The sequence below is a fragment of the Narcine bancroftii genome, chromosome 9 (assembly GCF_036971445.1).
Source record: "Narcine bancroftii isolate sNarBan1 chromosome 9, sNarBan1.hap1, whole genome shotgun sequence".
In the NCBI taxonomy this organism is placed as follows: domain Eukaryota; kingdom Metazoa; phylum Chordata; class Chondrichthyes; order Torpediniformes; family Narcinidae; genus Narcine; species Narcine bancroftii.
In genome coordinates, this window is record NC_091477.1 from 106,376,011 (window position 1) to 106,398,088 (window position 22,078).

A 22,078-nucleotide genomic window follows, 5' to 3' on the forward strand; every position below is an offset into this window, starting at 1 on the left:
CAATCATAACCTTCATAAATGTAGACATGCAATATATTGTAAGAGGAAATTATAGTCTCATTCACATATTCCCTTGTGGAGTTCTGCAAGGTGAGAGATCTGACAGTCATTGGAAAGGATCATCGAGTCAGGCTCATTCTACGACGTAATTGCAGTTGCATCCAACTTTTGATTGAAGGGAATGACTGGGAATATAATCCTGAGGAGTCAGTTTGGAAATATCAGTGTTTAATAAATGCATTTCTCAAATGCAAAAGCCAATACTCAGGAATACAAACATGTGGATTTCTTGTCATTCACTTCAACCGGTTGCCATTTTTTACAGAGGCAAAATAGGGAAACATTTGGTGCATATTACTAAGAACAAATTTTAACCATTGCTCAGGACAAAGATATATCACCATGTCATTGAACCTGACTAATTTGTCAGAATGCAAGATATAGAGTATAGTGTTCTATAGTGCCTTACAATTTATTCTCGTTGATTTTCTGTTTGACTCTCTAGTCTACTTCGATTATCGTAGATGAGAGAAATGTTATTGCATCCAGATAATTGATGGCATTAACATCAAGGCATACCTGACTTCATTTTCACTTTCAGAAACAAGCACGGTCACCACTGCCCCATCTACCACTCCAGGGACAAGCAGCGAGACAACAGTTAGACTCTTGCAACATATGAAACTACCGTTCCATCTGCCGTCCCAGCTAATCTTTCCTCTTAATGTAACTGACAAACAGTTGCGATGCTTGATTTTTAAAGCTGAAAAGATTCTTCAGCACAGCTAAACACATTTCCATTCAGTGTCTCACTGAATAATTGCACAGAGAGAACACAATTTAGCCAGCAGACTTAAAACTCACTGTACATTTGTATTCGCGTGTCTTTATGTCAAATATCATAATGATGGAACAGCAATAGCTTTGCCACGTATCTGATACATTCAAATGTCAAAAGTGGCTTCACATCAAGAACCAAACATCAGACTGCAGAGATTGGTGCCAAATATACAATCATTAACACACTCATTTTTTTTAATTTTCAAAACTCTTACGCTCACTGAAACGACTATGGCCACTGAAATCTATTCAATGGTTTATCAAGGACTGACACACAAATAGGTAACTCTGTAAACTTCACAATTTTGCCCAAATAATCATTCATCAATGGCTGTGATATGGAAGAGTTTCAACTTCGAATATTTGCAGTATTACTCGCAACATTGCAATTACAAAAACTATTTGTCATACAAATGAAATGAAATTAATTCACTGTTGCATGGACTGTTTAATCAACGGACTAGAGTAGCTTGACCGTGCTGTGATGGACTGTAACTAAACGCTCAGCTTTTCTATCTAAAGGAACTCTATCTACGACAGAAGGAAGTACCTCCTCAGCGGAAAGTACAACTGTCAGCTCTTCAACAACGGAACCAACATCAACGTTGACAGGTAACCTCAATCACCACTGCGGCATTGTATTTGGGCAAGGATGTGTTGCAAATCAGAAATATATCGCTCCAATTGAATATGATCTTGTATCGGAACAAACCATGACTACCCTGGCTCCTTGAACCATATCTGTGACAAGTAGAGAAGCAACAGGTAGATATATACATTAAAAATATTCCCACAATACAATTCAGATTTCTCAGTAGCTTTTTACAGGCTTCCAGATAGACGCTTGAATATGTGGGGAAAGATGGGCTAAGTAACAATGAATAACTGAGAAATTTTGGAATTTGGCCAATAGCATTAATTATGAGACCTGGGACCTATTCCGGTACAGTTATGATCTTCAGTTGTGTTTCCCCACAGTCAAAGATGCTCTCAATTTCAGACACAATCAGAAATATTTGACAATTGTTTCTTCAGATTTCTGAAACCCTGATTGAGTCATGATCACTTTATATTTCCATGCACCGAAACAGTGAACACTTTCCATAAATAAGGCATATTTCAGGAATGATTTTTTTCAACGAAACATTCAATCATCTTGCAAGATGAATGACCTTGGGTGAATTTGCTTTTTGATGTTCCCACATTAGAAAATCTCATCGCTAGAATAAAAATGCCTTTGCCATTGATGTGAAGCGATCAAATGATATATTTACCCTGCTTTGTCAAATAAACCAAATTTTGTAGAAGATGGATATGTGGTCAGTGCTGCCATTCATTAACTGTCTCTCATATCCTTTTCAAACACATTCTACTCTTTTAAAATCCACATACTATTGAAATCTATCCCATCGTTCATCAATGGATAAGCAACAAACAAAAATATATGCCACGTCGACAACTTCTACATTTGAATGTTCATTGATATTTCATGGAGATTCTTCATGGTAAATAAACATGCAGAACCATGACATCAGTTGCCAATTAGGTGAGTGCTATCTGAAATATCCAGCATCAGGAAGGAAATGAATGGAATTTGAACAGAGATCTCACTGGAAGAATCAGCTGAATCTATGCAAAATCACAGTTTGCCAGACTGATATGTATTTTAACAATCATTCTTCACATATTTCAAGGAACTACATCCGTGACAACAGAACCAAGTGCCTCCACAGAGCGATTTACATCTTCGACTTCTTCTTCAATAGAGTCAGCATCAATAGTTACAGGTAACTTCAATCATAACCTGCTACTCCAAATGTAGACAAACAATTCATTATAAGATGATAACAAAGACTCATTCACATATTCAAGTGTGGAATTCTGCAAGGTGAGAGATCTGGCAGTAATCAGACAAGATATGTAACTACTGATTTGTCTGGCATCCCAGCCAATCTGTCTTCTTGATGCAATTGACAAACAGTTGCAATGCTTGATGTTTAAAGCTGAAGGAACAAACAAAAATCCATGCCATGTCAACAAATTCTAAATTTGAATGTTCGAATATTTGCAGTATGCACAAGGTATTACTCGCAACATTGCAATTACAAGAACTATTTGTCATACTAAATGAAATGAAATTAATTCACTGTTGTATGGACTGTTTAATCAACGGACTAGAGTAGCTTGACCGTGCTGTGATGGACTGTAACTAAACGCTCAGCTTTTCTATTTAAAGGAACTCTATCAACTACAGAGGGAAGTACCTCCTCAGCGGAAAGTACAACTATCAGCTCTTCGACAACGGAACCAACATCAACGTTGACAGGTAATCTCAATCACCACCGCGGCATTGTCTTTTGCCAAGGATGTGTTGCAAATCAGAAAGATATCGCTCCAATTGAATATGATCTTGGAGTATTTTCCAAGAGTACATGTCATCAAAAGGTTATACTGCTCAAAGTCAATCCTGTACGAAAATTCCCTTATGTGCTGTGAAATCTACTGATCAAAAAATTGGACGTTAAAACGTCCATATTAATGCCCGGGGAGGAACATAGGTCGAATCCCTGCGTGATGAAAGCCATGTTAAGTCGTATACTTCAGAGGAGTCATTTCAACAGGGTGGAATTAATTGAGGGATGAATGATAAATATTCATTGTTCATGTCACAGCAACTATTGCATTCAATCGTAGGACCTCGCGATCATGAGAATCGTCACTCCTATTTGATGGGATGTCGCACTTTCTTTTCAATTCTTGCGAGACTATTCTTCTCTGCTTGAATTCCCCATCGGAAATTTCTCTCGTCAAATAGTGTTTCATTACATCCAGAGAGACAACTTGACTTTATCCTCAGCCCAAGTTTTCTCTTCATTTTCTGTATCGGAACAGACCACGACTACCCTGGCTCCTTCATCCATACCTGAGACAAGTAGTGAAGCAACAGGTAGATTTATACGTTAAAAATATCCCCACAATACAATTCAGATTTCTCAGTAGCTTTTTACAGGCTTCCAGATAGACGCTTGAATATGTGGGGAAAGATGGGCTAAGTAACAATGAATAACTTAGAAATTTTGGTATTTGGCCAATAGCATTAATTATGAGACCTGGGACCTATTCCGGTACAGTTCTGTTCTTCAGTTGTGTTTCCCCACAGTCACAGATGCTCTCAATTCCAGACACAATCGGAAATACTTGAGAATTGTTTCTTCAGATTTCTGAACCTCTGATAGAATCATGATCACTATATAGTTCCATGTACCGAAACAGTGAACACGTTCCATCAATAATGCATATTTCAGCCATGATTATTTTCCTTAATATAACCAATCATCTTGCAAGAGGAATGACCAAGGGAGAATTTGCTTTCTGAAGCTTCCACATTAGAAAATCTAATCGCTAGAATAAAAATGCATTTGACGTTCCTGTGAAGCGATCAAATGATATATTTACCCTGCTTAGTCAAATAACCCAGCAGATTTTCGAGATAATGTATATGTAATGAGTGCTGCCATTCATTAACTGTCTCTTATATCCTTTTCAAACATATTCTACTCTTGTAAAAGACACATACTATTGAAATCTATCCCATCATTCATCAATGGATAAGCAACAAACAAAAATCCATGCCAAGTTGACAACTTTTAACTTTGAATGTTAATTGATATTTCATGGAGATTCTTCATTGTAAATAAACATGACATCAGTTGCCAATTATGTGAGTGCCATTTGAAATATCCAGCATCAGGAAGGAAATGAAAATAATTTGTACAAAGATTTGCCGGAAGGATCAGCTGAATCTAAGCATAATCACAGATTACCAGGTTGCTATTTATTTTAACAATCATTCTTCACATATTTTAAGGAACTACATCTGTAACAACAGAATCAAGTACCTCCACAGAGAATTTTACATCTTCGACCTCTTCTTCAACAGAGTCAACATCAATAGTCACAGGTAACTTCAATCATAACCTTCATAAATGTAGACATGCAATATATTGTAAGAGGAAATTATAGTCTCATTCACATATTCCCTTGTGGAGTTCTGCAAGGTGAGAGATCTGACAGTCATTGGAAAGGATCATCGAGTCAGGCTCATTCTACGACGTAATTGCAGTTGCATCCAACTTTTGATTGAAGGGAATGACTGGGAATATAATCCTGAGGAGTCAGTTTGGAAATATCAGTGTTTAATAAATGCATTTCTCAAATGCAAAAGCCAATACTCAGGAATACAAACATGTGGATTTCTTGTCATTCACTTCAACCGGTTGCCATTTTTTACAGAGGCAAAATGGGGAAACATTTGGTGCATATTACTAAGAACAAATTTTAACCATTGCTCAGGACAAAGATATATCACCATGTCATTGAACCTGACTAATTTGTCAGAATGCAAGATATAGAGTATAGTGTTCTATAGTGCCTTACAATTTATTCTCGTTGATTTTCTGTTTGACTCTCTAGTCTACTTCGATTATCGTAGATGAGAGAAATGTTATTGCATCCAGATAATTGATGGCATTAACATCAAGGCATACCTGACTTCATTTTCACTTTCAGAAACAAGCACGGTCACCACTGCCCCATCTACCACTCCAGGGACAAGCAGCGAGACAACAGTTAGACTCTTGCAACATATGAAACTACCGTTCCATCTGCCGTCCCAGCTAATCTTTCCTCTTAATGTAACTGACAAACAGTTGCGATGCTTGATTTTTAAAGCTGAAAAGATTCTTCAGCACAGCTAAACACATTTCCATTCAGTGTCTCACTGAATAATTGCACAGAGAGAACACAATTTAGCCAGCAGACTTAAAACTCACTGTACATTTGTATTCGCGTGTCTTTATGTCAAATATCATAATGATGGAACAGCAATAGCTTTGCCACGTATCTGATACATTCAAATGTCAAAAGTGGCTTCACATCAAGAACCAAACATCAGACTGCAGAGATTGGTGCCAAATATACAATCATTAACACACTCATTTTTTTTAATTTTCAAAACTCTTACGCTCACTGAAACGACTATGGCCACTGAAATCTATTCAATGGTTTATCAAGGACTGACACACAAATAGGTAACTCTGTAAACTTCACAATTTTGCCCAAATAATCATTCATCAATGGCTGTGATATGGAAGAGTTTCAACTTCGAATATTTGCAGTATTACTCGCAACATTGCAATTACAAAAACTATTTGTCATACAAATGAAATGAAATTAATTCACTGTTGCATGGACTGTTTAATCAACGGACTAGAGTAGCTTGACCGTGCTGTGATGGACTGTAACTAAACGCTCAGCTTTTCTATCTAAAGGAACTCTATCTACGACAGAAGGAAGTACCTCCTCAGCGGAAAGTACAACTGTCAGCTCTTCAACAACGGAACCAACATCAACGTTGACAGGTAACCTCAATCACCACTGCGGCATTGTATTTGGGCAAGGATGTGTTGCAAATCAGAAATATATCGCTCCAATTGAATATGATCTTGTATCGGAACAAACCATGACTACCCTGGCTCCTTGAACCATATCTGTGACAAGTAGAGAAGCAACAGGTAGATATATACATTAAAAATATTCCCACAATACAATTCAGATTTCTCAGTAGCTTTTTACAGGCTTCCAGATAGACGCTTGAATATGTGGGGAAAGATGGGCTAAGTAACAATGAATAACTGAGAAATTTTGGAATTTGGCCAATAGCATTAATTATGAGACCTGGGACCTATTCCGGTACAGTTATGATCTTCAGTTGTGTTTCCCCACAGTCAAAGATGCTCTCAATTTCAGACACAATCAGAAATATTTGACAATTGTTTCTTCAGATTTCTGAAACCCTGATTGAGTCATGATCACTTTATATTTCCATGCACCGAAACAGTGAACACTTTCCATAAATAAGGCATATTTCAGGAATGATTTTTTTCAACGAAACATTCAATCATCTTGCAAGATGAATGACCTTGGGTGAATTTGCTTTTTGATGTTCCCACATTAGAAAATCTCATCGCTAGAATAAAAATGCCTTTGCCATTGATGTGAAGCGATCAAATGATATATTTACCCTGCTTTGTCAAATAAACCAAATTTTGTAGAAGATGGATATGTGGTCAGTGCTGCCATTCATTAACTGTCTCTCATATCCTTTTCAAACACATTCTACTCTTTTAAAATCCACATACTATTGAAATCTATCCCATCGTTCATCAATGGATAAGCAACAAACAAAAATATATGCCACGTCGACAACTTCTACATTTGAATGTTCATTGATATTTCATGGAGATTCTTCATGGTAAATAAACATGCAGAACCATGACATCAGTTGCCAATTAGGTGAGTGCTATCTGAAATATCCAGCATCAGGAAGGAAATGAATGGAATTTGAACAGAGATCTCACTGGAAGAATCAGCTGAATCTATGCAAAATCACAGTTTGCCAGACTGATATGTATTTTAACAATCATTCTTCACATATTTCAAGGAACTACATCCGTGACAACAGAACCAAGTGCCTCCACAGAGCGATTTACATCTTCGACTTCTTCTTCAATAGAGTCAGCATCAATAGTTACAGGTAACTTCAATCATAACCTGCTACTCCAAATGTAGACAAACAATTCATTATAAGATGATAACAAAGACTCATTCACATATTCAAGTGTGGAATTCTGCAAGGTGAGAGATCTGGCAGTAATCAGACAAGATATGTAACTACTGATTTGTCTGGCATCCCAGCCAATCTGTCTTCTTGATGCAATTGACAAACAGTTGCAATGCTTGATGTTTAAAGCTGAAGGAACAAACAAAAATCCATGCCATGTCAACAAATTCTAAATTTGAATGTTCGAATATTTGCAGTATGCACAAGGTATTACTCGCAACATTGCAATTACAAGAACTATTTGTCATACTAAATGAAATGAAATTAATTCACTGTTGTATGGACTGTTTAATCAACGGACTAGAGTAGCTTGACCGTGCTGTGATGGACTGTAACTAAACGCTCAGCTTTTCTATTTAAAGGAACTCTATCAACTACAGAGGGAAGTACCTCCTCAGCGGAAAGTACAACTATCAGCTCTTCGACAACGGAACCAACATCAACGTTGACAGGTAATCTCAATCACCACCGCGGCATTGTCTTTTGCCAAGGATGTGTTGCAAATCAGAAAGATATCGCTCCAATTGAATATGATCTTGGAGTATTTTCCAAGAGTACATGTCATCAAAAGGTTATACTGCTCAAAGTCAATCCTGTACGAAAATTCCCTTATGTGCTGTGAAATCTACTGATCAAAAAATTGGACGTTAAAACGTCCATATTAATGCCCGGGGAGGAACATAGGTCGAATCCCTGCGTGATGAAAGCCATGTTAAGTCGTATACTTCAGAGGAGTCATTTCAACAGGGTGGAATTAATTGAGGGATGAATGATAAATATTCATTGTTCATGTCACAGCAACTATTGCATTCAATCGTAGGACCTCGCGATCATGAGAATCGTCACTCCTATTTGATGGGATGTCGCACTTTCTTTTCAATTCTTGCGAGACTATTCTTCTCTGCTTGAATTCCCCATCGGAAATTTCTCTCGTCAAATAGTGTTTCATTACATCCAGAGAGACAACTTGACTTTATCCTCAGCCCAAGTTTTCTCTTCATTTTCTGTATCGGAACAGACCACGACTACCCTGGCTCCTTCATCCATACCTGAGACAAGTAGTGAAGCAACAGGTAGATTTATACGTTAAAAATATCCCCACAATACAATTCAGATTTCTCAGTAGCTTTTTACAGGCTTCCAGATAGACGCTTGAATATGTGGGGAAAGATGGGCTAAGTAACAATGAATAACTTAGAAATTTTGGTATTTGGCCAATAGCATTAATTATGAGACCTGGGACCTATTCCGGTACAGTTCTGTTCTTCAGTTGTGTTTCCCCACAGTCACAGATGCTCTCAATTCCAGACACAATCGGAAATACTTGAGAATTGTTTCTTCAGATTTCTGAACCTCTGATAGAATCATGATCACTATATAGTTCCATGTACCGAAACAGTGAACACGTTCCATCAATAATGCATATTTCAGCCATGATTATTTTCCTTAATATAACCAATCATCTTGCAAGAGGAATGACCAAGGGAGAATTTGCTTTCTGAAGCTTCCACATTAGAAAATCTAATCGCTAGAATAAAAATGCATTTGACGTTCCTGTGAAGCAATCAAATGATATATTTACCCTGCTTAGTCAAATAACCCAGCAGATTTTCGAGATAATGTATATGTAATGAGTGCTGCCATTCATTAACTGTCTCTTATATCCTTTTCAAACATATTCTACTCTTGTAAAAGACACATACTATTGAAATCTATCCCATCATTCATCAATGGATAAGCAACAAACAAAAATCCATGCCAAGTTGACAACTTTTAACTTTGAATGTTAATTGATATTTCATGGAGATTCTTCATTGTAAATAAACATGACATCAGTTGCCAATTATGTGAGTGCCATTTGAAATATCCAGCATCAGGAAGGAAATGAAAATAATTTGTACAAAGATTTGCCGGAAGGATCAGCTGAATCTAAGCATAATCACAGATTACCAGGTTGCTATTTATTTTAACAATCATTCTTCACATATTTTAAGGAACTACATCTGTAACAACAGAATCAAGTACCTCCACAGAGAATTTTACATCTTCGACCTCTTCTTCAACAGAGTCAACATCAATAGTCACAGGTAACTTCAATCATAACCTTCATAAATGTAGACATGCAATATATTGTAAGAGGAAATTATAGTCTCATTCACATATTCCCTTGTGGAGTTCTGCAAGGTGAGAGATCTGACAGTCATTGGAAAGGATCATCGAGTCAGGCTCATTCTACGACGTAATTGCAGTTGCATCCAACTTTTGATTGAAGGGAATGACTGGGAATATAATCCTGAGGAGTCAGTTTGGAAATATCAGTGTTTAATAAATGCATTTCTCAAATGCAAAAGCCAATACTCAGGAATACAAACATGTGGATTTCTTGTCATTCACTTCAACCGGTTGCCATTTTTTACAGAGGCAAAATGGGGAAACATTTGGTGCATATTACTAAGAACAAATTTTAACCATTGCTCAGGACAAAGATATATCACCATGTCATTGAACCTGACTAATTTGTCAGAATGCAAGATATAGAGTATAGTGTTCTATAGTGCCTTACAATTTATTCTCGTTGATTTTCTGTTTGACTCTCTAGTCTACTTCGATTATCGTAGATGAGAGAAATGTTATTGCATCCAGATAATTGATGGCATTAACATCAAGGCATACCTGACTTCATTTTCACTTTCAGAAACAAGCACGGTCACCACTGCCCCATCTACCACTCCAGGGACAAGCAGCGAGACAACAGTTAGACTCTTGCAACATATGAAACTACCGTTCCATCTGCCGTCCCAGCTAATCTTTCCTCTTAATGTAACTGACAAACAGTTGCGATGCTTGATTTTTAAAGCTGAAAAGATTCTTCAGCACAGCTAAACACATTTCCATTCAGTGTCTCACTGAATAATTGCACAGAGAGAACACAATTTAGCCAGCAGACTTAAAACTCACTGTACATTTGTATTCGCGTGTCTTTATGTCAAATATCATAATGATGGAACAGCAATAGCTTTGCCACGTATCTGATACATTCAAATGTCAAAAGTGGCTTCACATCAAGAACCAAACATCAGACTGCAGAGATTGGTGCCAAATATACAATCATTAACACACTCATTTTTTTTAATTTTCAAAACTCTTACGCTCACTGAAACGACTATGGCCACTGAAATCTATTCAATGGTTTATCAAGGACTGACACACAAATAGGTAACTCTGTAAACTTCACAATTTTGCCCAAATAATCATTCATCAATGGCTGTGATATGGAAGAGTTTCAACTTCGAATATTTGCAGTATTACTCGCAACATTGCAATTACAAAAACTATTTGTCATACAAATGAAATGAAATTAATTCACTGTTGCATGGACTGTTTAATCAACGGACTAGAGTAGCTTGACCGTGCTGTGATGGACTGTAACTAAACGCTCAGCTTTTCTATCTAAAGGAACTCTATCTACGACAGAAGGAAGTACCTCCTCAGCGGAAAGTACAACTGTCAGCTCTTCAACAACGGAACCAACATCAACGTTGACAGGTAACCTCAATCACCACTGCGGCATTGTATTTGGGCAAGGATGTGTTGCAAATCAGAAATATATCGCTCCAATTGAATATGATCTTGTATCGGAACAAACCATGACTACCCTGGCTCCTTGAACCATATCTGTGACAAGTAGAGAAGCAACAGGTAGATATATACATTAAAAATATTCCCACAATACAATTCAGATTTCTCAGTAGCTTTTTACAGGCTTCCAGATAGACGCTTGAATATGTGGGGAAAGATGGGCTAAGTAACAATGAATAACTGAGAAATTTTGGAATTTGGCCAATAGCATTAATTATGAGACCTGGGACCTATTCCGGTACAGTTATGATCTTCAGTTGTGTTTCCCCACAGTCAAAGATGCTCTCAATTTCAGACACAATCAGAAATATTTGACAATTGTTTCTTCAGATTTCTGAAACCCTGATTGAGTCATGATCACTTTATATTTCCATGCACCGAAACAGTGAACACTTTCCATAAATAAGGCATATTTCAGGAATGATTTTTTTCAACGAAACATTCAATCATCTTGCAAGATGAATGACCTTGGGTGAATTTGCTTTTTGATGTTCCCACATTAGAAAATCTCATCGCTAGAATAAAAATGCCTTTGCCATTGATGTGAAGCGATCAAATGATATATTTACCCTGCTTTGTCAAATAAACCAAATTTTGTAGAAGATGGATATGTGGTCAGTGCTGCCATTCATTAACTGTCTCTCATATCCTTTTCAAACACATTCTACTCTTTTAAAATCCACATACTATTGAAATCTATCCCATCGTTCATCAATGGATAAGCAACAAACAAAAATATATGCCACGTCGACAACTTCTACATTTGAATGTTCATTGATATTTCATGGAGATTCTTCATGGTAAATAAACATGCAGAACCATGACATCAGTTGCCAATTAGGTGAGTGCTATCTGAAATATCCAGCATCAGGAAGGAAATGAATGGAATTTGAACAGAGATCTCACTGGAAGAATCAGCTGAATCTATGCAAAATCACAGTTTGCCAGACTGATATGTATTTTAACAATCATTCTTCACATATTTCAAGGAACTACATCCGTGACAACAGAACCAAGTGCCTCCACAGAGCGATTTACATCTTCGACTTCTTCTTCAATAGAGTCAGCATCAATAGTTACAGGTAACTTCAATCATAACCTGCTACTCCAAATGTAGACAAACAATTCATTATAAGATGATAACAAAGACTCATTCACATATTCAAGTGTGGAATTCTGCAAGGTGAGAGATCTGGCAGTAATCAGACAAGATATGTAACTACTGATTTGTCTGGCATCCCAGCCAATCTGTCTTCTTGATGCAATTGACAAACAGTTGCAATGCTTGATGTTTAAAGCTGAAGGAACAAACAAAAATCCATGCCATGTCAACAAATTCTAAATTTGAATGTTCGAATATTTGCAGTATGCACAAGGTATTACTCGCAACATTGCAATTACAAGAACTATTTGTCATACTAAATGAAATGAAATTAATTCACTGTTGTATGGACTGTTTAATCAACGGACTAGAGTAGCTTGACCGTGCTGTGATGGACTGTAACTAAACGCTCAGCTTTTCTATTTAAAGGAACTCTATCAACTACAGAGGGAAGTACCTCCTCAGCGGAAAGTACAACTATCAGCTCTTCGACAACGGAACCAACATCAACGTTGACAGGTAATCTCAATCACCACCGCGGCATTGTCTTTTGCCAAGGATGTGTTGCAAATCAGAAAGATATCGCTCCAATTGAATATGATCTTGGAGTATTTTCCAAGAGTACATGTCATCAAAAGGTTATACTGCTCAAAGTCAATCCTGTACGAAAATTCCCTTATGTGCTGTGAAATCTACTGATCAAAAAATTGGACGTTAAAACGTCCATATTAATGCCCGGGGAGGAACATAGGTCGAATCCCTGCGTGATGAAAGCCATGTTAAGTCGTATACTTCAGAGGAGTCATTTCAACAGGGTGGAATTAATTGAGGGATGAATGATAAATATTCATTGTTCATGTCACAGCAACTATTGCATTCAATCGTAGGACCTCGCGATCATGAGAATCGTCACTCCTATTTGATGGGATGTCGCACTTTCTTTTCAATTCTTGCGAGACTATTCTTCTCTGCTTGAATTCCCCATCGGAAATTTCTCTCGTCAAATAGTGTTTCATTACATCCAGAGAGACAACTTGACTTTATCCTCAGCCCAAGTTTTCTCTTCATTTTCTGTATCGGAACAGACCACGACTACCCTGGCTCCTTCATCCATACCTGAGACAAGTAGTGAAGCAACAGGTAGATTTATACGTTAAAAATATCCCCACAATACAATTCAGATTTCTCAGTAGCTTTTTACAGGCTTCCAGATAGACGCTTGAATATGTGGGGAAAGATGGGCTAAGTAACAATGAATAACTTAGAAATTTTGGTATTTGGCCAATAGCATTAATTATGAGACCTGGGACCTATTCCGGTACAGTTCTGTTCTTCAGTTGTGTTTCCCCACAGTCACAGATGCTCTCAATTCCAGACACAATCGGAAATACTTGAGAATTGTTTCTTCAGATTTCTGAAACCCTGATGGAGTCATGATCACTTTAGAGTTCCATGTACCAAAACAGTGAACACGTTCCACAAATAATGCATATTTCAGCAATGATTTTATTTCATTTAAACAACCAATCATCTTGCAAGACGAATGACCTTGGGTTAATTTGCTTTTTGATGTTTTCACATTACAAAATCTCATCGCAAGAATAAAAATGCCTTTGACATTGCTTTGAAGCAATCAAATTATATATTTACCCTGCTTCGTCAAATAACCCAGCAGATTTTCTAGTTAATGTATATGTGGTGACTGCTGCCAAATCATTAACTGTCTCTCATATCCTTTTCAAACACATTCTACTCTTGTAAAAGACACATACTATTGAAATCTATCCCATCATTCATCAATGGATAAGCAAGAAACAAAAATCCATGCCAAGTCGACAACTTCTACATTTGAATGTTCATTGATATTTCATGGAGATTCTTCATGGTAAATAAACATGCAGATCCATGACATCAGTTGCCAATTATGTGAGTGCCATCTGAAATATCCAGCATCAGGAAGGAAATGAATGGAATTTCAACAGAGATCTCATCGGAAGAATCAGCTGAATCTATGCAAAATGACAGTTTGCCAGGCTGATATGTATTTTAATAATCATTCTTCACATATTTCAAGGAACTACATCCGTGACAACAGAACCAAGTACTTCCTCAGAGCAATTTACATCTTCGACCTCTTCTTCAACAGAGTCAACATCAATAGTCACAGGTAACTTCAATCATAACCTGCTACTCCAAATATAGACATGCAATATATTGTAAGAGGAAATTATAGTCTCATTCACATATTCCCTTGTGGATTCTGCAAGGAGAGAGATCTGACTGTCATTGGAAAGGATCATCGAGTCAGGCTCATGCTCCGACGTAATGGCAGTTGCATCCAACTTTTGATTGAAGGGAATGACTGGGAATATAATCCTGAGGAGACAGTTGGGAAATATCAGTGTTTAATAAATGCATTTCTCAATTGCAAAAGTCAAATACTCCTGAATATTAACATGCGGATTTCTTGGCATTCACTTCAACCGCTTGCCATTTTCTACAGAGGCAAAATGGGGAAACATTTGGTGCATATTACGAAGAGCAAATTTCAACCATTGCTCGGGACTGAGGGACATCACAATGTCTTTGAACCTGACCAATTTGTCAGAATGCAATACATAATGTATAGTGTTTTATAGTGACTTAAAATTTATTCTTGTTAATTTTCTGCTTGACTCTCTAGTTTACCTCAATTATCATAGAGTGAGAAATGTTATTGCATCCAGATAATTGATGGCTTTAACATCAAGGCAAACCTGACTTCATTTTCACTTTCAGAAACAAGCACGGTCACCACTGCCCCATCTACCACTCCTGGCACAAGCAGCGAGACAACAGGTGGACTCTTGTAATATATGTAACTACCGTTCCGTCTGCCGTCCCAGCCAATCTTTCCTCTTAATGCAATTGACAAACAGTTGCGATGCTTGATTTTTAAAGCTGAAAAGATTCTTCAGCACAGCTAAACACAGTTCCCTTCAGTTGCTGAATGAAAAATTGCACAGATAGAGCAGAAATGAGCCAGCAGACTTGAGACAAAATATCAGACGACCAGTAGGATTAAGACTCACTCGACATTTGTTTTGGCGTGTCTTTATGTCACCTATCGTAATGATTGAACAGCAATAGCTTTGCCATGTCTCTGATAAATTCAAATGTCAAAAGTGCCTTCACATCAAGAACCAAACATCAGACTGCAGCGATTGGTGCCATATATACAATCATTAACACACTCAATTTTTTTATTTTCAAAAGTCTTGCGCTCACCTCAACTGCAGTGGCCACTTAAATCTATTCAATGGTTTATCAAGGACTGACACACAAATAGGTAACTCTGTAAACTTCACAATTTTGCCCAAATAATCATTCATCAATGGCTGTGATATGGAATTGTTTCAACTTCAAATATTTGCAGTATTACTCGCAACATTGCAATTAAAAGAACTATTTGTCATACAAAATGAAATGAAATTAAATCACTGTTGAATGGACTGTTTAATCAACGGACTAGAGTAGCTTGACCGTGCTGTGATGGACTGTAACTAAACGCTCAGCCTTTCTATTTAAAGGAACTCTATCAACGACAGAAGAAAATACCTACTCAGCGGAAAGTACAACTATCAGCTCTTCGACAACGGAACCAACATCAACGTTGACAGGTAATCTCAATCACCACCGCGGCATTGTATTTTGCCAAGGATGTGTTGCAAATCAGAAAGATATCGCTCCAATTGAATATGATCTTGGAGTATTTTCCAAGAGTATATGTCATCAAAAGGTTATACTGCTCAAAGTCAATCCTGTACGAAAATTCCCTTATGTGCTGTGAAATCTACTGATCAAAAAATTGGACATTAAAACGTCCATATTAATGCCCGGGGAGGAACATAGGTCGAATCCCTGCGTGATGAAAGCCATGTTAAGTCGTATACTTCAGAGGAGTCATTTCAACAGGGTGGAATTAATTGAGGGATGAATGATAAATATTCATTGTTCATGTCACAGCAACTATTGCATTCAATCGTAGGACCTCGCAATCATGCAAATGGTCACTCCTATTTGATGGGATGTCGTACTTTCTTTTCAATTCTTGCGAGACTATTCTTCTCTGCTTGAATTCCCCATCGGAAATTTCTCTCGTCAAATAGTGTTTCATTACATCCAGAGAGACAACTTGACTTTATCCTCAGCCCAAGTTTTCTCTTCATTTTCTGTATCGGAACAGACCATGACTACCCTGGCTCCTTCATCCATACCTGCGACAAGTAGTGAAGCAACAGGTAGATTTATACGTTAAAAATATCCCCACAATACAATTCAGATTTCTCAGTAGCTTTTTACAGGCTTCCAGATAGACGCTTGAATATGTGGGGAAAGATGGGCTAAGTAACAATGAATAACTTAGAAATTTTGGTATTTGGCCAATAGCATTAATTATGAGACCTGGGACCTATTCCGGTACAGTTCTGTTCTTCAGTTGTGTTTCCCCACAGTCACAGATGCTCTCAATTCCAGACACAATCGGAAATACTTGAGAATTGTTTCTTCAGATTTCTGAAACCCTGATTGAGTCATGATCACTTTAGAGTTCCATGTACCAAAACAGTGAACACGTTCCACAAATAATGCATATTTCAGCATTGATTTTGTTCTTTTAAACAACCAATCATCTTGCAAGAAGAATGACCTTGGGTGAATTTGCTTTTTGATGTTTTCACATTAGAAAATCTCATCGCAAGAATAAAAATGCTTTTGACATTGCTGTGAAGCAATCAAATTATATATTTACCCTGCTTCGTCAAATAACCCAGCAGATTTTCTAGTTAATGTAAATGTGGTGACTGCTGTCAAATCATTAACCGTCTCTCATATCCTTTTCAAACACATTCTACTCTTGTAAAAGACACATAGTATTGAAATCTATCCCATCATTCATCAATGGATAAGCAAGAAACAAAAATCCATGCTTAGTCGACAACTTCTACATTTGAATGTTCATTGATATTTCATGGAGATTCTTCATGGTAAATAAACATGCAGATCCATGACATCAGTTGCCAATTATGTGAGTGCCATCTGAAATATCCAGCATCAGGAAGGAAATGAATGGAATTTGAACAGAGATCTCACCGGAAGAATCAGCTGAATCGATGCAAAATCACAGTTTGCCAGGCTGATATGTATTTTAATAATCATTCTTCACATATTTCAAGGAACTACATCCGCGACAACAGAACCAAGTACCTCCTCAGAGCAATTTACATCTTTGACCTCTTCTTCAACAGAGTCAACATCAATAGTCACAGGTAACTTCAATCATAACCTGCTACTCCAAATGTAGACATGCAATATATTGTAAGAGGAAATTATAGTCTCATTCACATATTGCTTTTTGGAGTTCTGCAAGGAGAGAGATCTGACTGTCATTGGAAAGGATCATCGAGTCAGGCTCATGTTCCGACGTAATGGCAGTTGCATCCAACTTTTGATTGAAGGGAATGTCTGGGAATATAATCCTGAGGAGACAGTTGGGAAATATCAGTGTTTAATAAGTGCATTTCTCAATTGCAAAAGTCAAATACTCCTGAATATTAACATGCGGATTTCTTGGCATTCACTTCAACCGCTTGCCATTTTCTACAGAGGCAAAATGGGGAAACATTTGGTGCATATTACGAAGAGCAAATTTCAACCATTGCTCGGGACTGAGGGACATCACAATGTCTTTGAACCTGACCAATTTGTCAGAATGCAATACATAATGTATAGTGTTCTATAGTGACTTAAAATTTATTCTTGTTAATTTTCTGCTTGACTCTCTAGTTTACCTCCATTATCATAGAGTGAGAAATGTTATTGCATCCAGATAATTGATGGCTTTAACATCAAGGCAAACCTGACTTCATTTTCACTTTCAGAAACAAGCACGGTCACCACTGCCCCATCTACCACTCCTGGCACAAGCAGCGAGACAACAGGTAGACTCTTGCAACATATGTAACTACCGTTCCGTCTGCCGTCCCAGCCAATCTTTCCTCTTAATGCAATTGACAAACAGTTGCGATGCTTGATTTTTAAAGCTGAAAAGATTCTTCAGCACAGCTAAACACAGTTCCATTCAGTTGCTGAATGAAAAATTGCACAGATAGAGCAGAAATGAGCCAGCAGACTTGAGACAAAATATCAGACGACCAGTAGGATTAAGACTCACTCGACATTTGTTTAGGCGTGTCTTTATGTCACCTATCGTAATGATTGAACAGCAATAGCTTTGCCATGTCTCTGATAATTTCAAATGTCAAAAGTGGCTTCACATCAAGAACCAAACATCAGACTGCAGCGATTTGTGCCATATATACAATCATTAACACACTCAATTTTTTTATTTTCAAAAGTCTTGCGGTCACCTTAACTACAGTGGCCACTGAAATCTATTCAATGGTTTATCAAGGACTGACACACAAATAGGTAACTCTGTAAACTTCACAATTTTGCCCAAATAATCATTCATCAATGGCTGTGATATGGAATTGTTTCAACTTCAAATATTTGCAGTATTACTCGCAACATTGCAATTACAAGAACTATTTGTCATACAAAATGAAATGAAATTAAATCACTGTTGAATGGACTGTTTAATCAACGGACTAGAGTAGCTTGACCGTGCTCTGATGGACTGTAACTAAACGCTCACCTTTTCTATTTAAAGGAACTCTATCAACGACAGAAGGAAGTACCTCGTCAGCGGAAAGTACAACTATCAGCTCTTCGACAACGGAACCAACATCAACGTTGACAGGTAATCTCAATCACCACCGCGGCATTGTATTTTGCCAAGGATGTGTTGCAAATCAGAAAGATATCGCTCCAATTGAATATGATCTTGGAGTATTTTCCAAGAGTACATGTCATCAAAAGGTTATACTGCTCAAAGTCAATCCTGTACGAAAATTCCCTTATGTGCTGTGAAATCTACTGATCAAAAAATTGGACATTAAAACGTCCATATTAATGCCCGGGGAGGAACATAGGTCGAATCCCTGCGTGATGAAAGCCATGTTAAGTCGTATACTTCAGAGGAGTCATTTCAACAGGGTGGAATTAATTGAGGGATGAATGATAAATATTCATTGTTCATGTCACAGCAACTATTGCATTCAATCGTAGGACCTCGCGATCATGCGAATGGTCACTCCTATTTGATAGGATGTCGCACTTTCTTTTCAATTCTTGCGAGACTATTCTTCTCTGCTTGAATTCCCCATCGGAAATTTCTCTCGTCAAATAGTGTTTCATTACATCCAGAGAGACAACTTGACTTTATCCTCAGCCCAAGTTTTCTCTTCATTTTCTGTATCGGAACAGACCACGACTACCCTGGCTCCTTCATCCATATCTGCGACAAGTAGTGAAGCAACAGGTAGATTTATACATTAAAAATATCCCCACAATACAATTCAGATTTCTCAGTAGCTTTTTACAGGCTTCCAGATAGACGCTTGAATATGTGGGGAAAGATGGGCTAAGTAACAATGAATAATTTAGAAATTTTGGTATTTGGCCAATAGCATTAATTATGAGACCTGGGACCTATTCCGGTACAGTTCTGTTCTTCAGTTGTGTTTCCCCACAGTCACAGATGCTCTCAATTCCAGACACAATCGGAAATACTTGAGAATTGTTTCTTCAGATTTCTGAAACCCTGATTGAGTCATGATCACTTTAGAGTTCCATGTACCAAAACAGTGAACACGTTCCACAAATAATGCATATTTCAGCATTGATTTTGTTCTTTTAAACAACCAATCATCTTGCAAGACGAATGACCTTGGGTGAATTTGCTGTTTGATGTTTTCACATTAGAAAATCTCATCGCAAGAATAAAAATACCTTTGACATTGCTGTGAAGCAATCAAATTATATATTTATCCTGCTTCGTCAAATAACCCAGCAGATTTTCTAGTTAATGTATATGTGGTGACTGCTGTCAAATCATTAACCGTCTCTCATATCCTTTTCAAACACATTCTACTCTTGTAAAAGACACATAGTATTGAAATCTATCCCATCATTCATCAATGGATAAGCAAGAAACAAAAATTCATGCCAAGTCGACAACTTCTACATTTGAATGTTCATTGATATTTCATGGAGATTCTTCATGGTAAATAAGCATGCAGATCCATGACATCAGTTGCCAATTATGTGAGTGCCATCTGAAATATCCAGCATCAGGAAGGAAATGAATGGAATTTCAACAGAGATCTCACCGGAAGAATCAACTGAATCGATGCAAAATCACAGTTTGCCAGGCTGATATGTATTTTAACAATCATTCTTCACATATTTCAAGGAACTACATCCGCAACAACAGAACCAAGTACCTCCTCAGAGCAATTTACATCTTCGACCTCTTCTTCAACAGAGTCAACATCAATAGTCACAGGTAACTTCAATCATAACCTGCTACTCCAAATGTAGACATGCAATATATTGTAAGAGGAAATTATAGTCTCATTCACATATTCCCTTGTGGATTCTGCAAGGAGAGAGATCTGACTGTCATTGGAAAGGATCATCGAGTCAGGCTCATGTTCCGACGTAATGGCAGTTGCATCCAACTTTTGATAGAAGGGAATGACTGGGAATATAATCCTGAGGAGACAGTTGGGAAATATCAGTGTTTAATAAATGCATTTCTCAATTGCAAAAGTCAAATACTCCTGAATATTAACATGCAGATTTCTTGGCATTCACTTCAACCGCTTGCCATTTTCTAGAGAGGCAAAATGGGGAAACATTTGGTGCATATTACTAAGAGCAAATTTCAACCATTGCTCGAGACTGAGGGACATCACAATGTCTTTGAACCTGACCAATTTGTCAGAATGCAATATATAATGTATAGTGTTTTATAGTGACTTAAAATTTATTCTTGTTAATTTTCTGCTTGACTCTCTAGTTTACCTCCATTATCATAGAGTGAGAAATGTCATTGCATCCAGATATATGATGGCTTTAACATCAAGGCAAACCTGACTTCATTTTCACTTTCAGAAACAAGCACGGTCACCACTGCCCCATCTACCACTCCTGGCACAAGCAGCGAGACAACAGGTAGACTCTTGCAACATATGTAACTACCGTTCCGTCTGTCGTCCCAGCCAATCTTTCCTCTTCATGCAATTGACAAACAGTTGCGATGCTTGATTTTTAAAGCTGAAAAGATTCTTCAGCACAGCTAAACACAGTTCCATTCAGTTGCTGAATAAAAAATTGCACAGATAGAGTAGAAATGAGCCAGCAGACTTGAGACAAAATATCAGACGACCAGTAGGATTAAGACTCACTCGACATTTATATTGGCGTGTCTTTATGTCAACTATCGTAATGATTGAACAGCAATAGCTTTGCCATGTCTCTGATAAATTCAAATATCAAAAGTGGCTTCACATCAAGAACCAAACATCAGACTGCAGCGATTGGTGCCATATATACAATCATTAACATACTCAATTTTTTTATTTTCAAAAGTCTTGCGGTCACCTCAACTACAGTGGCCACTGAAATCTATTCAATGGTTTATCAAGGACTGACACACAAATAGGTAACTCTGTAAACTTCACAATTTTGCCCAAATAATCATTCATCAATGGCTGTGATATGGAATTGTTTCACCTTCGAATATTTGCAGTATTACTCGCAACATTGCAATTAAAAGAACTATTTGTCATACAAAATGAAATGAAATTAAATCACTGTTGAATGGACTGTTTAATCAACGGACTAGAGTAGCTTGACCGTGCTGTGATGGA

The 22,078-nt window shown here is 37.4% G+C and overlaps 1 protein-coding gene across 1 annotated transcript in view; it reads left to right on the forward strand.

Annotated features, from left to right (window-relative positions):
* The first annotated feature begins 2,355 nt into the window (after positions 1 to 2,355).
* Positions 2,356 to 22,078, forward strand: part of LOC138743596 (serine-rich adhesin for platelets-like) — a 158,012-nt gene continuing 138,289 nt past the window's right edge. The window contains exons 1-11 of the mRNA XM_069899109.1: positions 2,356 to 2,386; positions 2,535 to 2,627; positions 3,077 to 3,166; positions 6,171 to 6,260; positions 7,343 to 7,435; positions 7,885 to 7,974; positions 10,979 to 11,068; positions 12,151 to 12,243; positions 12,693 to 12,782; positions 15,833 to 15,922; positions 18,973 to 19,062. Coding sequence (XP_069755210.1) covers positions 2,356 to 2,386; positions 2,535 to 2,627; positions 3,077 to 3,166; positions 6,171 to 6,260; positions 7,343 to 7,435; positions 7,885 to 7,974; positions 10,979 to 11,068; positions 12,151 to 12,243; positions 12,693 to 12,782; positions 15,833 to 15,922; positions 18,973 to 19,062 — 940 coding nt within the window. The remainder of the gene's footprint in view (positions 2,387 to 2,534; positions 2,628 to 3,076; positions 3,167 to 6,170; positions 6,261 to 7,342; positions 7,436 to 7,884; positions 7,975 to 10,978; positions 11,069 to 12,150; positions 12,244 to 12,692; positions 12,783 to 15,832; positions 15,923 to 18,972; positions 19,063 to 22,078) is intronic.